The sequence below is a fragment of the Lepidothrix coronata genome, unplaced genomic scaffold (assembly GCF_001604755.1).
Source record: "Lepidothrix coronata isolate B3197 unplaced genomic scaffold, Lepidothrix_coronata-1.0 Scaffold324, whole genome shotgun sequence".
In the NCBI taxonomy this organism is placed as follows: Eukaryota; Metazoa; Chordata; class Aves; order Passeriformes; family Pipridae; genus Lepidothrix; species Lepidothrix coronata.
This window is the reverse complement of record NW_016690504.1, coordinates 237894-254486: the sequence shown is the minus strand read 5'-3', so window position 1 is coordinate 254486 and position 16593 is coordinate 237894. Positions and strand designations below refer to the sequence as shown.

At 48.9% G+C, this 16593-nt stretch overlaps 1 protein-coding gene across 2 annotated transcripts in view; it reads right to left on the bottom strand.

The window, feature by feature from the left end:
• Positions 1–16593, bottom strand: part of NSF (N-ethylmaleimide sensitive factor, vesicle fusing ATPase) — a 67126-nt gene that overhangs the window by 23782 nt on the left and 26751 nt on the right. For both annotated transcript variants that reach the window (XM_017838119.1, XM_017838118.1), the window contains exons 7-9: positions 16263–16338; positions 12475–12630; positions 845–1044 (exon numbers count right to left, since the gene is read on the bottom strand). In XM_017838119.1, the coding sequence (XP_017693608.1) occupies positions 845–1044; positions 12475–12630; positions 16263–16338 (432 nt within the window). The remainder of the gene's footprint in view (positions 1–844; positions 1045–12474; positions 12631–16262; positions 16339–16593) is intronic.

Sequence of the window (16593 nt, the reverse complement as noted above, 5' to 3'; positions counted from 1 at the left end):
TGATAGCCAGCTACAGTAATGGGTAAAAAAACAAGTTTGGAAAAACAGAATATTTATCTCCACTTCCAGTTTCAAGCTCTCTAGTTTTGAGACATTACTGTCATCCATTAGTTTTCTGCTGAGAAAAATGAACCATGTATTGATTATAGCACTTCAAGGACTATAATATACCAGTCTGCCTGGAACCCAAAAACCTGATACCTTGGAAGCTTATCTGGAATTCATCCTATGTTATGTGCCACCTGAACTTAGGAGCAAAAATCCAAACAGATTAATTATGTCTCTCCCACCAAAAAAAAAGAGAAACTAAAACCAGCAAAAAATCTGCAATCCCATTTTTAAGGGGTTTTGGAGCAGGTGACACCACACGACCCAAAGCACAGCAGGACAGGCACTTGTATTACTTCCAAATAAGTGTGCATGGAATTTGAAGACTGTCCATGCTGGCCAGAACTCAGCTGCCTTTCCAGGTACTGAGCCTGTTTTCACAACTCGGTTGTACAACACTAACATTCCACGACTGGCAAGGAACAACTGGAACCCCAAGCCAGGCAGTGACTCAGTCTGTAATGCAGGCAGGAACTTGGTGATTCCAGACCGGCTGCCTCCCGTGGGCACAGCACCCCCCAGTGCCTGTGTCTGCATTACCCTCCTCTCTTCCTCCTCAGCACCCCCCCAGTGTCCATGTCTGCATTACCCTCCTCTGCTCCTCCTCAGCACCCCCCCAGTGTCCATGTCTCCATTACCCTCCTCTGCTCCTCCTCAGCACCCCCCCAGTGTCCATGTCTCCATTACCCTCCTCTGCTCCTCCTCAGCACCCCCCCAGTGTCCATGTCTCCATTACCCTCCTCTGCTCCTCCTCGGCGTCAGCAAACAGTTTGCGGATGTTGGCCTCCGACTCGCCCACGTATTTGTTGAGGATCTCGGGCCCGTTGACCACCTTTGGCTCCCTGGCATTCAGCATCTTCCCAATCTGCCTGGCCATCAGGGTCTTCCCACAGCCTGGGGGCCCGTACAGCAGGATGCCCTTCACGTGCTTGCAGCCTGGAATGGAGAGAGAGCAGGGTTAGGAAGGAGGAGGAGGATGGGACAGCCATGGAGCACTGAGGGAATCCCCCTCCTGGGGAGCTGGCAGGGAGGTGCCTGAGCTCTGCCCAGTGCCTTCCTCAGGGAAATTCAGACACAGACTGATCAGAGTTGTTCCAATGATGTGCCAAGGGCCAGGAAAAACAATCCCTGAAAACCATCCCTAAGAAACAATCACAAAAACCAATCCCCACGAAACAATCACCAGTCCTCTCCCTGCACCAGCCACACACAAGGACTGACACCTGAGTTACAGCTCCTGGGGATAACCCACAGCACCAGGGATCACCTGGGAAACATGGGAATAACACAGCTCTCACCAAGGGCAGGTCCCAGGGATGCTGCTCAGCCCCAGGCAGGGAGGGGCTGCACAAAAGCAAAGCAGACATAGCTCAGACACACTGACCTGACTCTTGAAAGAGAAAACCAGGAATATTGTGTGGTAACACCCTAATCTTTACCCCTGTACTGGGCTTTAAGGAATCCCATATCACACATCCAGTTCTGGCTGCAAGTTCATAGGGTAAATATTGAGAAAACTGAAAAACACTTCCAAGAACAATCAGCCCAAAATCTTCAACCTGTAAACAGAAAGACCTGAAAGACTCTATTCCAATAACAGGACTTGGAACACTGTGTGTGAGCACTAGCAGTTAAATTTTCTCCTCTAGGGAAGCAGAGGATACCTTTGCTGCCAGCTAAGGCTGGACACACCCCAGTCAGCAACAGGCACCTTTGCCCTGGAAGCTGCTGTTGGAAAAGCCAGGAATGGGAGAGCACAGATCATGGATCAGCACCAAGTTTTAAATAGTGGGCACCAGGCTCAGGGAAAGCCTCAGAGAAGTACAAAGTCCCAGTAGGCAGAGGGATCCAACTACAAAACCAGGGAAGAAAAACAGAAGTTACCTGGAGAAGACAAAGGAGCTCTCTACTGGCCAACTTAAAAGACATATGCAAGGGATTCAGGAGTTTGGACACTGCCTGGTCACAGACTGCTGAGGAAACAGAAGAGAAATCTAGACCTTATTTTGTCAAGATCCTTGTATTTCCAGCAGAGCTCCTCTTTCTATTTTCCAGCTGATATTGAGGACCAATGAGTAAAAACAAAGCTACAAGGAAATAAATTTATTTTCAACATTTAGGACCCAGCAGGTATTTTGGTATTTCAATTTATTTCTTCCTACACAATTTCTAGCACAAAGAAGTCCCAGTTCCTCACTTTGCCCCTGGATGAGCCAGATGTGGAGGCCCAAAGCACTCAGGATGGACTTCCCTTGGTTTGGGCCACCCTGGCCCATCCCAGCACCAACATCTCCTGCCCTTCTCCAGAGTAACAACTGCCCCTGCCACTGTCACCTCACTGGCCAGCCCAGTAAGGACATCCCAAGGAAGCTGTCACTGCTGTAGCCTGTGGGAAAACAGCACATTTGGAATCTACCTGGACAAAAATCTTAACTTTGAACACAAGTGTTTAATCACAGGGGGAGGGAATTCAGGAGCACCTTCTCCTTTCTCTTGCTCCATCCCTCCATCCCCTTGCTGCACAAAATCCCTCACGTGTGCTCCAGAGAAGGGAGGAACACAAGATATCCCTGTGTTTGAAGATAAAAATCCCTTTGTTTTGTTTCCAGAAAATTTATCTAAAACCTTAGAAATCTTGACGTATTAATTGTCTGAAGTAACAAGTAACACAATAATTAGTGGGAACTGTTCCATGCTGAAGATGACACTCACACTGGCCTTAGTGTTGTGCCAGGGATGTTGTTTAGGTCGGATATTAGGAAAAATTTATTCACAGAAAGGGTGGTCAGGCACTGGCACAGGCTGTCCAGGGCAGTGGTGGAGTCACCATCCCTGGAAGAGATCAAAAGGTGAGTGGAGGTGGCACTTGGGGACATGGTTTAGGGGTAAAAACAGTGCTGGGCTGATGGTTGGACTCAACCTTAAAATTCTTTTCCAACTCTGATTCCATTCTTGCAGTTTGACTTTAAGGATGCAAACTATCCAACAAGAGTCCTGCAGTGCCTAAGATGCACATTAAAAACAAAACCCAAAAAAGCAGCAAACTGATGGCACTGAGCTCGGACTAAGAGGAGCTGAGCTCAGTTTATTCCACCCTCAGAAGCTTAAGGAGCTTGGGCACAGCGAGGTGTCTGTCACCCACACAGAATGACCTCCCTCCTGGTTCCTGCTCTGTCTCAGCTCCCTGGTAAGTTCAGCCCATCCCAGAGTCCTCAGGGCTGCACAGACCTCACAGTCACATTCTGCCTTTAAAGGACAAACACTTTATTACCTCACTGATACTCTGCTGTGGTTTCCTTCACTCCTGGATATTACAGCCATAAAGAACTGATTTCAATCTGAATAACTGCTCAGTTCAACATAACTCCCATGACCCACACACTGCTCTCTCTCTGGCTGTTCACTCACTGCAGTGCAGTTCCAGGAGGACATTGCCATGAGCAGAGCCTGATCCCTCCAAACCCTGGGGAGCAGCAGTGCTGCACTGAACAAGCAGCAATAAAGCTGATTCTTCTGGGCTTCTCTGCAGATAAAAAATTTACTGCAGAAATCAAGAGCTCTGGCTCAGAATTCATGAGTCAGCATTGAGGCATCAAAAACATAAACAATATCTACTGTCAGTGAAGACAAATCTCACAGAGGGGCGAGTGAGACACAGGTAAGTTCAAAGCTCTCCCTGTCAAACCCTGTCACGATGGGTGTTGGTGGTGGGAACATGATCACCCCTGGAACCAAAGAGCACTGCACTGCTGAGGGATGCTCTGCAGGGAAATCCCAACAGGCTGGTGCTCCCACAGCTCCTGTGTTCCAGCACGAGGCCAGCAAAGGGCTACAGCAAGTCAGGGCTCGTGCCCACAGCCAGCCCTGGGAGCAGCCTGGGGAGCAGGGACGTCGTTCTGCAGAGGACTCTCTGTCCTGGGGCGTGTTCAAAACACACACATGAATAGTCTGGGCCGATTCTCTTCTTCTAGTTTTCTTGTAAGTCCTATGAGGAGCCACTGAGGGAGCTGGGGGGGCTCGGCCTGGAGAAAAGGAGGCTCACAACTCTTGCTTTCACAACTCCCTGGCAGGAGGGGGGATTGGGCTCTGCTCCCAGGGAACAAGGGACAGGAGGAGAGGGAACGGCCTCCAGCTGTGCCAGGGGAGGGTCAGGTTGGACATCAGGAGGAATTTCTTCATGGAAAGGGTGGTCAGGTACTGGAAGGGGCTGCCCAGGGAGTGGTGGAGTCCCCATCCCTGGAGGTGTCCAAGGAAGGACAGGCCGTGGCACTCAGTGCTCTGGGCTGGGGGACAAGGGGGGGATCAGTTAAAGATGGACTAAATCTTGGAGGTCTTCTCCAAACTAAACAATTCTTTGATTCTTGCAATTTCCAATCTCTCTCCTAGAAGTACAACTGAGTTACATCCATCAGAAGCTTCTCTTCTACGGCCCAAAAAAATCTGAACTTCTTGAAAAGCCCAAATATTCCCCTTCTCTGCATGAGCTGGCTCAGCCACAGCAGAGGGCTCAGCCTGTAACACCAAGCACCCAAAATCCCATCTTCCACAGTGGGAGTGTTTGGAAAGCAAAGGACAAACCAGCCTGGTGGCAGCTGGAAGGCTTTGGGGAAGCAGGACAGGCTGTGGACAAAGCTGTTTAGAAACCTCCGAGGATTTTCACCCTCTTCCTGTTCAGGGTGTACCAAGTGGAATGGAAAAGAATCCTAGAATATCCTGAGCTGGAAGGGACCCACAAGGATCATCCAGTTCAACTCCTGGCCCTGCACAGACACCCCAACAATCCCTCCCTGGCCCTCAGAGCGGTGCCCAAACCCTCCTGGAGCTCTGGCAGCCTTGGGGCCGTGCCCACTGCCCTGGGGAGCCTGGTCAGTGCCAGCCACCCTCTGGGGGAAGAACCTTTCCCTGAGATCCAACCTGACCCTGCCCTGGCACAGCTTCAGATGATCCCTCAGGTCCTAAGATTTTCCTAGCAAAAATGCCAGCTCTGGGCCCAGCAGGCTCCCAGAGACACCTGACATTCCCAAGCTTTACCCAGCCATGCTCAGCCAGCGCTGGACACGCCCTGCTCAGTCTTTAACAACACCTGAACAGCGAGGACAGCACTGGCCACCTGCTGCAACACTGGGTTGCCACTGAATGGGCAACATTGAGAGCAGGCTCTGAGTCAGGTGGCAGAACATTCCTGAACCCAAAGCAATTAGTTCCTCTTCAAACAGAACTGCCACAAGTGACTCCAGCAGAGATTCCCCTGGACAGCCACGTTCACCTGGCTAAAATCAAAGTTTTAAGCACAAGTAGGACTTTATTAAAATAGACAGGTGATGACAAACCACAAATGTTACCTCTCAAATCACAGTGGGATCCTCTGCACCACACAGGAATTTTGATTAAGTTTATCTCTTCCCTGTCCTGATTTCACCAATGCAGCCCAAATGTCAATACTATTATGAGGATCTTTCTAAACACAAATTATTAGCAGTGCAGACATCTCCAACTCGTTCAGCTCACCATTAGGGCTCCAAATCAAAGGTCACTCCTGTAACCTGAGCCTTAATTATGCCATTTAATGACATACAGCTACAGGCTGAATAGGGATGTTAACAGGAACTCAAATATACCAATGTGGGAAACAAAATATCAAGGAAAAATCATAAAAACTGGTGAAAATGGAAGAGTAACTGGTGTCACCAAGGGAAGTCAAACCCTGTGTCAACCCAGAGTGTCACCTGCCCAAAGACAAGATAACGTTTATTTGTTCAATTCTCCCTCTTCACTTTTTTGTAGAGATCAGAAGAACTGGTTCACTATAACAGGGATTTTCTACTTGGGAATGTAATTCCCCTTTTAATTAAAATCAAAGCATTCTGGTGTGATTGGATCACTGGGATGCACCACCGGGAACCTGCATGGAAGGATCCCCAGCACAGCAGGGAGATGTTTATCTCTGCACATCAATCTTCAGGCAGGTTCCCAGACTTCACCTGCCACACAGGCAGAATTTCCCCAAAACAAGAGCTGGGTGGAATTTCCCTCTCCCCTCATCCTGGAAGCCCAGAGTTCCTCCAGCCTCCCATCCATCCCCCCACAGGACTGGCGTGCTCCCGACAGGGAGCAGGACTGAGGGAACTTGAATGCAAAGCTGGGGCAGGGAAAGGGCCCCAGCTGAACCACAAGTTTTATTTTCAGCAGACCCTCAATGGGCAGGGTTTTGGGCTATCAAATCCTTTGCCTCTGTAAAGAGAAGACAAACTCAGTGAGTTCTCCCTGGATTTTGGAAACAGCTTCCTCACTGCATCCTGTTGGCTGTGAGGATTCCAGCATTCCATCCATCAGCCCCCAACTGCAACACAGCTTTCAGCTCAGACTCACTGCAACCCCTCCTGCCCCAGGTCCCTCAGGAACATCCCCCAGGGCAGAGAGCTGCACAGAACGTGGCTGGGACTCGTGTCCCTGTGTGTTGTGACCTGCTGCTCCTCCAGCTGCTCCCTCAGCTCCTCCTGCAGCACCACGGGACCCCTGCCCATGCTGTTTGCTTCTTCGCTTCCTATTTTCTGTAATATGGGGGATGCTTTGGGTGGTCTAAGTCAGTCTCTGGTTTTTTAGAGAAGGGGAGGGAAATGAGAGATGTCAGGGACTTCTTTGCTGTCCTCCCCAAAGAAAGAACCCAGAGCTCTGGTTCAATGTGTGGAGAAAGAGTTCAGTGACCAGACTGAGCCTCACTGGCCACAGGGATCCCTTTGCTCACTTATTTCAAATCCCATCAGGAAGGGAAGACCCAGGAAAGCACTGCCCATTCTCAGCAAGGAAGAAGAGTTAACAACAAGAGTTAGCAACTGCTGAGTTCAGGCTGTTAAATACTCTCTAACACCAAGGAAGCCTTGATGTGTTCTGTGACAGCTGCCACAAATATCAGTGACAAAGGGGCAGGAACAGGAAAGAAGAGCAGGAAAAGAACAGGAGACACATGAGCCCACAGCTGCTGGATATTTGCAGATCACCTGAACAGGATCTTCACCCAGGGGCACTCAGAGCAGGGGAAATCACCTCAAAGTCACTGAGAACCTGGACAGCGTGGGTGAGAAACTGAGGGGAAGGAGGTGAATGTCATCCATGGTGTTATAAAGGCAAAGGGAGAGAGCCTGAGGTTGGGCTAAACTGAGAGATCCCTTCCAATCTCAGCTGTTTTCTCATGCTGTGGTACAGACCTGGCACTAACCTGATTCCTGGAAAATATCTTTCTATGTAGGTAGCAAAAAACAAGGATACAAGAAATAGCCAAAAAGAATTTATTAGATCAGCCTGAGACAACTTCCCTCCAGGAAAAGTTGGGGGTCTCACACAGAGGGTTTGAGGAAACAAAGAAAGCAACAGAGGGAGGTTTAGACTTTCCTAAAGATATAAATAGGTTTTACACATCCTCCTAGGCATGCAGGAAAAGCACAGGCTGAATGAAGTTAGAGGTAGATGAAAAGTGGATAAAACCCCACAAACTTTAAAGCACAGTGAGAAATGATCCATCCTGAATTTAGTGGCATGTGGTGCCTGGAAGATGGAACAGGACAGAATGCTCCAATTAAATCTGTACATTGCACAGCCAAGAGCTACAAACACACTGACAGGTAGGATTAAATTCATCTAAAATCTGTGTAACTTGATGCACAAGTTTCTAAATCAGGGAGGAATAATGAAGTGCATGTTGCAAAACAAAAAAATCATCAGAGTGGGGATTAGAACCAGGCCCAGACACTGAGGCACAGCCAAAACCTGCCAACTGATACAGATTTTTCATTAAAATCACCCTATTTTCAGAATAGCTGGATGAGATCCTTTCCATCATTATTCTTCTCTTCCAGTATCTGAGTATTTTGAGAACATTAATGTATTAATTTTTAAGGCAGCTTAAAAGACAAGCCTCCACTTCAAGGCAGAATCCAAGAGAGAAAATAATATCTGAGTATCTGCTCATCTGAATGTTCCCCTTGAGTTTTGTTGATACTTGTATGAGCTGAGATGTCCTTCAAAACTACAGAGCTCTGAGACCAACTGACCCCAAGAGGGCAGGTTAAGATGGTTCCCAGGGAATAGAAACCACCTTGAAAAAGTCTGATTTAGGCTATTTGTGGTACCAGGAGAGGATGGGGAATTTGGGTTCCATTCAGCCTCTTAAAAGGAATGTGAGCTTGTAACTCCAAATGTTTCTGCACCTGTTATTAAATGATAACAACAACATGTACATACATGTTGTACATCAGCCTCTACAAAACCACTGTGCCATGGAAATCAGAAAGTCCCTTCCCTGCTGCAGGTCAAGACTGTGTTTCAGTGCTTGGGGACATCAGAGTGTTCTTAAATAAAGAAAAGAAGGTCAGTGTGTTTTCTTTTCAGGTCTGGGAAGGGTCTTTACAGTTTTGTTGAAAGTTACAGCTCCAGGCACCAAATATCAAAAACTTTGTTCCAAATGGCTAAATGTCTGCTGGAATCAGGGGGGAAAGAAAAACCCTAAAAAAAGAGAACACTGTTCCAGCAAGCATTAAGCAATCACCTTAATGGTACAAGCCACTGAATAAGCTGGATTTAAAGTCTCAGCAGAAAAAACAGTATTTACCATGGATGGGAAGAAAGGCCTGATCTGCAGGGACACTCTGGGAAAACATAACATTTATCAAAGAAAAGGAGGAGCTTTAGCTGGAGCAAGAGGATGCTCTAAACTGCAGCCAGGAGTAACCAAAGCCAGACTCCCTTCACACACAGCTTTACTACGAGCTGGATGGCACAGACATCCCAAAAGGGCTTGAAAAGGAGGAGGATTCCCTGGAAATAGGGCATTGTAGGGCTGTCCTTCAGAGAGAATGTGACTGCTGGGGTGAAGTTCCTTCCTCAGAAGTGCCATTGGTACCAGTGAGGCCTCATGGCACCAACAGGAGGGTCCCTTTTGCTTCAGGAGACCTTCCTCAGGCCTCATCCAGAGAAGGATTTAATTCCACTTGGCAGTCACAGGACTATCAGGAGTCAAGCATCAGTCACTCTCCCCTGGGAGGGTGGGGAGGCCCTGGCCCAGGTTGCCCAGAGAATCTGTGGATGCCCCTGGACCCCTGGGAGTGTCCATGGCCAGGCTGGACAGGGCCTGGAGCAACCTGGGCTGGTGGAAGGTGTCCCTGCCCATGGCAGGGGTGGCACTGGATGGGCTTTAAGGTCCCTTCCCACCCAAACCATTCCATGGTTCTGTCACATCACACCAACCAGGAAACTGATCCAGCTGAGTACAACCCTATAAACTGCTTTTATTAATAGTATTTTTTGATTCCAACTGTATTAGCTCCCTCCAGAGTCCCACAAGCCCAAAGCCATCACAGAGGAGTGGGAGATCCATGTATGGGAAAAGCAAACTGCCCCTTCCAGGTGAGCAGGGACAGGGTTAGTGACCAACTGGAGCTGAGCTAACACTTCTTTTCTTGGATACACCACAGCTTGTACCATCAGAGCAGCATTTCCCCTCTTGGATGATATGGTTAACTAACAGTGACTTATATGCTCCAAACCCAGAACATTCCTTGGAAGTTAGATCAACCACACACAAACTGCAAGTAATGCTGGAAGGGTCTGTAGAGCCTCTGTGTAGTTTTGGACAGAAATATTTATGGTGTTTGGCATGGAAGCTGCAATCTGGGAGCACTGGGCAAAGAACAGGACTGGGTGAGCACTGGAGCACCAGGGAGCAAGCAAATTCCTCCTTTTCCTTCCCAATAAATTATTCACAAAGGTGAACAGCTGTCACACTGACATTTCAGATCTGAAATATAGTTAAGAGCAAGTTATAACTAAGGCAAAGAAAATGAATGTCAGAAAGTTTTGTTTTTTCAAATTTCAGATAAGCTCTTTCGCCCTGGGGTTACTCAGAGCTCAGGAGCTCTGCTCCCAGTCCAACCTCTTACCTGAACAACGTCTCTGTGTGCAGCCTGTGTGTAAACATCACAGTGAGGGGGTTTGTGCTTAGAGAGGGAACGGGGCACACCTTGAATTCATTGCCCAGGGTAATCCAAATACTACTGGGCCTTCAGAGAATCTTTGTCTTCCTGTATTAAGCAATACCAATTAGAAGAGGAACCCTCTGGCCAGCTCCAGGGCCTCACCCTGCAGCCAGCAGGGATTCCCACCTGCTCCAGAGGTCCCTGGTGGAGGTGTAGGAACTCCACATCAGTCACCTGCTGCCCATGGTTCCAGAACCCAGCTGGCAGGTGAATCCAGCTCATGGATATGCCCAGGGAATGCAATGGTATGTGACACAGCAGGCTGGCAGCCTGCCCACACACAGCCAGGGGAAGCTGTAGCAACAGGGAAACAAGCTCTCATTGTCTTTAGTCTCCAAACACACTCCTGACACTGAAGTGGCACGGGGTGAGAACTCCCAAAGCCTAAATCTTTTACCTTCACATGTGGTCACATCTCAGGACTTTGTACTGCACCCACGAAGTCAGAGAATCACAGGATGGTTTGGGTTGGGAGGGACATTAAAACCCATCCAGTGCCACCCCCTGCCATGGGCAGGGACACCTTCCACTAGCCCAGGTTGCTCCAAGCCCCTCCAACCTGGCCTTGGACACTTTCAGGGATGCAGGGGTAACCACAGTTTCTCTGGGCAACCTGTGCCAGGGCCTCCCCATCCTCACAGGGAAGGATTTATTCCCAATGTCCAACCTAAATCTCTCCTCTTTTAGTTTTAAATCATTCCCTCTTGTCCTATCACTGTCTGCCCAGGTAAAAAGTCGCTCTCCCTTTGTTTTATAAGCCCCCTTTCGGCACTGGAAGGGGCTCTAAGGTCACCCTGGAGCCCTCTCTTCTCCAGGCTGAACAGCCCCAGCTCTCCCAGCCTGTCTCCACGGGAAGACTTCATGAACACACACGACAGTTGCCTCCAAGGGTAAAACATTTCAAGCACAGGAGGCTGCTGGCAGCAGCAGCGCTGAACTGGCCACCAGTGTCTCTGGGTAAAAGCTCTTCTTTCCACAGCCAAGGCCATTTCTCCCATTTCCTCTTTCTGCAGAGCAGTTAAATATTTAACAAATTCAAGCATTTGATGTTCTCAAGCAGAAGCAGAGCAGTGATGTCTTGTTCACAGCCACAAAACCCAGGAGATCCGGGATCATCCCCCCAAAGGCCTCAGCTCTCAGATCAATGGGAAGTAAAAGGCAGGAGAGAGAGAATCAGGCACTAATTGGATTCAGCCCCAGAGTTTCTCCAGTGTTCTTCCATAGATTTTCAAATCACCCAGAAAAGACTGAAGGCACCTCCCAGGGAAGTTTACTTTGCATCAATTCCACAGGCACTGGAAGCGGCCGCGCTCCACAGGCCCCGCACAGACAGGACGGATCTCCTGCTGGAAATCTGGTTTGTAATCAAAATCCTGATTGCCTCATTTGTGGGGGGAGGGAAGGTGGCTCAGAAACATAAACATACACAGAAATTATACAGCCACGGATTCCAAGCCTAAATATAAACCCACAGAGATTATATTCCAAGAACAAGGAGCAGCCAGAACATCCCCAGCCACGTTCTGTGACAGAATCAGATACCTGCAGCTGCACACTGCTGACTAAAAACTAAACCCAGCACCATTTATCTGCCTGCCAGCACATGTTTACCAAGGACTGGGGTTGCCTTTCCTTCCCCTGGCCCAAAAAAAGGAGTTATATTTAGAATCGGTGCTTTTATTTCCCCAGCTCCAGGACGTGCCATGGCCTGTGTGTCCTCTGCACTTCAAACCTGACCGAGCAGAGCCCACACCCGGGGCTGTGTCTGTGGGGCTGAGGCTGGGAGAAGCATGGGGCTCCTGCTGCAGCTGCCAGGACAGCTGGGATGGAATATGGGAGAGGGATTATGGAGCATTGAAACAGCCTTTCTTCTGACCTCTGTGGACAGCCCATGGCAGTCTGGAAGAGGAGCAGCCAGTCCCACTGCTACAGATAAACGAAGCATCCAAAGAACAGGGAGTGTTTCGCTGGGTCATGGAATGGTTTGGGTTGGAAGGGACCTTAAAGCCCATCTCGTTCCAGCCCCCTGCCATGGGCAGGGACACCTTCCACCAGGCCAGGCTGCTCCAGTTTCAGTTCCACCAGAACAGTGTCCAGTTAAACCATGTATCTCATTCCTACAGACATTCCAGGTGCAGGGTTGAACATTTGTGTTGGTTTTGTTGCCCTTCCCTAACCAAGTAACAAGAGTCCAAAATACGTTTGGCAGCAACAGAAGAGGCTCTGTTGGTCTGTTAGATCCCCAAGAAACTGCTGTGTTACAGCATCCCAAGGCTGTCAGCTGATGTCCAGTCCTTGCAGACCCCGTGCCCCAGCCACACTTCCCTGGATTACTCACCCATTTGCTCCACAATTTCAGGTGGGAAAACTCGAGAAGCAAAAGCTCGTCGGAAAATATCTGAGAATTCTTTGTCCAGGCCCCCAATGCCCATTTTCTCAAAATTCCAGTCTGGGTTGATGATTGACTGACGGTTCTCCTTGGTCTTGGATTTACCTGCAAAACCAAAGGAATCATTTCAAACACTGAGCCCAGAACTCCAGCAGACACAGGTACAGGAGCAGCACAAGCTCTGCAGGTCAGACCCACGTCCTGTGAACTCCGTGGGCGGTTTCAGGAGGACACACTGGGCCAAGGACACAAGGGCAGGACACCAGAGGCCTGGTTTACTTGGTAAAGGATTTTCCCAGCCTTCCAACCACTCACAAGGATTTCTCCAGCCAGGTGTTGCTCCTGGGTATTGAAGACTCCCCAGTAGATTTCTCTGCCCCAAACTGGACCCCTGTAACCTGAGCACCCTGAGTGCCTCAGCCCCCAGCTCATGGGGCTGCTGCCAGTACCAGTGTCCACTCTTTTCCAGGCCACTGGAATGACAAGAGGTTTGTCCTGTATCCTCCTCAATGCCTTTTCCAGCCTTCACCTGTTCTCCCTTCCTTCCCCAGCAGCAGCTGCACACGGGAGCCCCTTTGTTGCTCTCTCAGTTTTCTCTTTTCCCATGTCCTCTGGCAGATGGACCTGCAGGTTGTATCTTAAATACAGGTACAAAATTGTGCTCCACTTTGTTCATATTCCTTTATGAATAACATGCAGTAATTCTTAGCAAACACAATAATTCTTAACAGTGCTCAGGCTGCATGAGCATGGGCCCAGCATTCCCTTCAAACTGTCCTCCCTGGGATCTTGTCCCACCACAGCCACCCATTTTACCCAACTTTTCCTCCCACATGTCACTTGATGTTTATTTATACTGAATTTCGTCTGCCATTTTCTGCCTCAGTCACCAGGCTCAGCCAGAGCCAGCCTGGGCACCTCCTTGCTCAGGCTTTTCCCCAGTTTATTCAGTAATTCCAAGCAGAGATTCCCACTGAACTCCACCAACACACCACTCACTGACCCATGACAGGATCTTCTCTCTCACAGATCTCTGGTTTGATTCTTTTTTAGGAAACTTTGATAAAGGACCTTGCTGGAGGAGCTTTGACAAACAAGCAGGCTGTGTGAGCCCTTGTGCCAGGGCTTCCTGACTCCTGTAATGAACTCCAGTGGGATCAGGAGGCAGGACTGCCCTGACCCGAGGCAGGCTGACCCTTCCCAGTGTAACATCTTTATAAAGGTATCCTCTAATTTAATGTTTTGTTACAGTTTCTGTTGGTTTCTCCTGTACAGATTTAAGGTTCAAAGATGTGCAGCTCTGCAGACTTTCTCCAGGATCCTTTGGGAAGGGACAGCACATGAAAGTGTCCCCAGACAGCAGAGTAATTTGCAGCAAGGTCACACCAAACAATCACAAGGTCATCAGCTCCTTTACAGCTCAGAAGAGCCAAGGCTGGTCCTGGCAAATCACCACAGTTGTATCTGTTCCACAGCCTCTTCCACAGTTACTCAGCCAGACCCCCAGGCACAGCTCTGCAGTCTCTTTAACCACCTCCTCTCCCTTCTGCTGCCAAGCCACTCACACTCCAGCCCTCCCGAGCTCCTCACTCCCTCTGCAGAGGAGTTTGAAGTACTCAGGGCCTTCAGAAAGCAGACAGCAAGCACAAGTGCTCTGTAAGGATGCTGTCAAACCACTGCAGTCTCACCTGAAATTCAAGGCAGTTCATAAACAAGCACTACACTTTGGTGGGTCAGACCAACCTTCCACATGGCTTTCAGCACCCTCAGCTACCAGGGAAGCACACAGGGAGCTGAAAACCCAGAGAGAGCAAAGACTGACGATAACCCTCAACTCCTGCTGCAATGGGGTGAGTTCCTACACAGTGCTTTAAGGGCTGGCCCTTAATAGGTCCCCCAGTAGGGACCCTTCCCTTCCTAAAACACCAGAGAATCACCGAGTCATAGGATGGTTTGGGTGGGAAGGGACATTAAAGACCATCCAGGGACACCTCCCACTAGCCCAGGTTGCTCCAAGCCCCATCCAACCTGGCCTTGGACACTTCCAGGGATCCAGGGGCAGCCGCAGCTTCTCTGGGCACCCTGTGCCAGGGCCTCCCCACCCTCACAGGGAGGAATTCCTTCCCAACACCTAATCACGGCAAACAACAACTGTGCCTTCTGCTGACCTGTTCCACAAGCTCTTCTAGAGGAACTTCAAGTTGAGCCAGGCAATGGATGGGCATCCAGAGTGCAGTGAGTACAGCAAACAGCAGGGCTGTGTGAGCTCAGTCAGCCTGCTTTAATCTTGGTCTGAACACACCTGGAATCAATTCTTCAATTCCAAGGGCAGCAAAATAAACAAACAGGGTCGTGCCTCTGACCAACACAGCAGGACCAGTACGTGTGACCCAGAGCACCAAGAGCCAGAGCTGTGCAGGGCACAGGGAGCTGCTCCACCAGTTCCCCTGTGTTTATTATCCCAGTGCTGCACTCCAGCCTTTAGGTTGGACCCCTCAGCCAGGGATGTTCCTGCTCCTGCAGAGCTTGGCCTACACCCCCCCCTTCTGGCTGCACCTCAGCACAGTAAAATTCCTGCAGATTGGATTAAAACTTCATCCACTGGTTTTATAACACAATTTTATGCTAAGCAGTAGAAGTAGAATTGGTGGGGTTTTTTAAAACAATTATTACAGTTCTTCTCTATTAAAACAATGCAGGTCCTTTACTGGAGGCAGAGCTCAGTGACACTCACTTCACTTTCATCTCCTCTCTCAGAATTTAATTATTCAGAACTTTACAATTCTCCAGAGACCAACAAAGCACATTAAGCAGCTCTGCCTCAGATCAATGAGGAGATTAAATGAAGTACCAATTTGACAGAAGTAAATCAAGGCACAAGCAGCTCTTTTGTCTTGTCTGCAGACAATGAAATAGAATCCCAGGGGAAGAATCCCCGTTCCCAACCCATCAGCCCTCCCCTGGGACCACTCCTCACACCCACATGTGCCAGGAGGGAGATCACAGGTCATTATATGGCTTTGAATATTAACAAGCAAAGTACCCCTGCCTGCTCTGCCTCAGTGAACAGGGTTATTCAACACTCCCCCCCTGTCCTGTCAGAGTGAAAACTGAGCTGGTGCAACCACGTGGTCACAGCTGGGAACTCATTGCCCTGCCCAAGGTTCAGTGGGTGCTATTAACACCTGGATCCTCGTTAAGGTGCTTAATTACAGCCACCCACAGCTCAGCCCATGGACCTCTGCTGGGTTCCAGTACAGGCTGTGTGTTCTGATACAAAATCTTCAGAAGGTGCAAGGTGTGGTTACACCACAGGCTCCCTTCTGCCCGTTTTTGGAATTCTCCTTTCCTAAGTGGCTGCTCCCCTCAGATGCTGTCCAGTCTCCTGGAAAGGGAGAACTCTCTGACATGAGATTTTCAGAAGTTCACGCTCACTTTGAGATTTTGGCTACACATTCAAAAAAGTTCTCAATTTCCTACTCCCTGCTCTTTTAATTAAATTTAATGTAAGAGCTGTTGGCTTGTTACTGTCCCTGAAAACATCATTCTCTAACGTTTAAAGAGTTAAATTATTTCAACTGGGTGCTGCCTTTTGCTGGATCTACTCACCCCCTTTGCTTTTCTCATCTAGACCTAGCAGTGAGGAAAAAAAACACTTGGAGGCAACCAAGTGTCCAAAGCCTGAAAAGCAGTAGAGTTCAATCGTTATTTCTCTCTTTGGGTACAGTGGCACTCACCAATCAGATTGAGAGAGGAGTTCTCAGCTTTCTCAAAGGCAACTTGACTGTTCCCAAGAACCAAACCAACCTCAATCTGGAAAAGGGAGGGAAACAAATAATCACATTAATTGCTATTAGACTCAGCTTCAGATTGCTCCTCAGGTATCCCCAAAACCAGGAAACAGCAGCAAAAGCTCACTACAAAAGTCTGGGAAGAATGTGAAATAACAACACCTCCTCTAAAACAAACATCACCAAACGGAGAAGCTCATCAGGTGTAACAAAGTGGCTTTTTAAAGTTCTTGGTTCAGTTCAAACCCAACTATGTTATTTCAGCAAGACTCAGCAA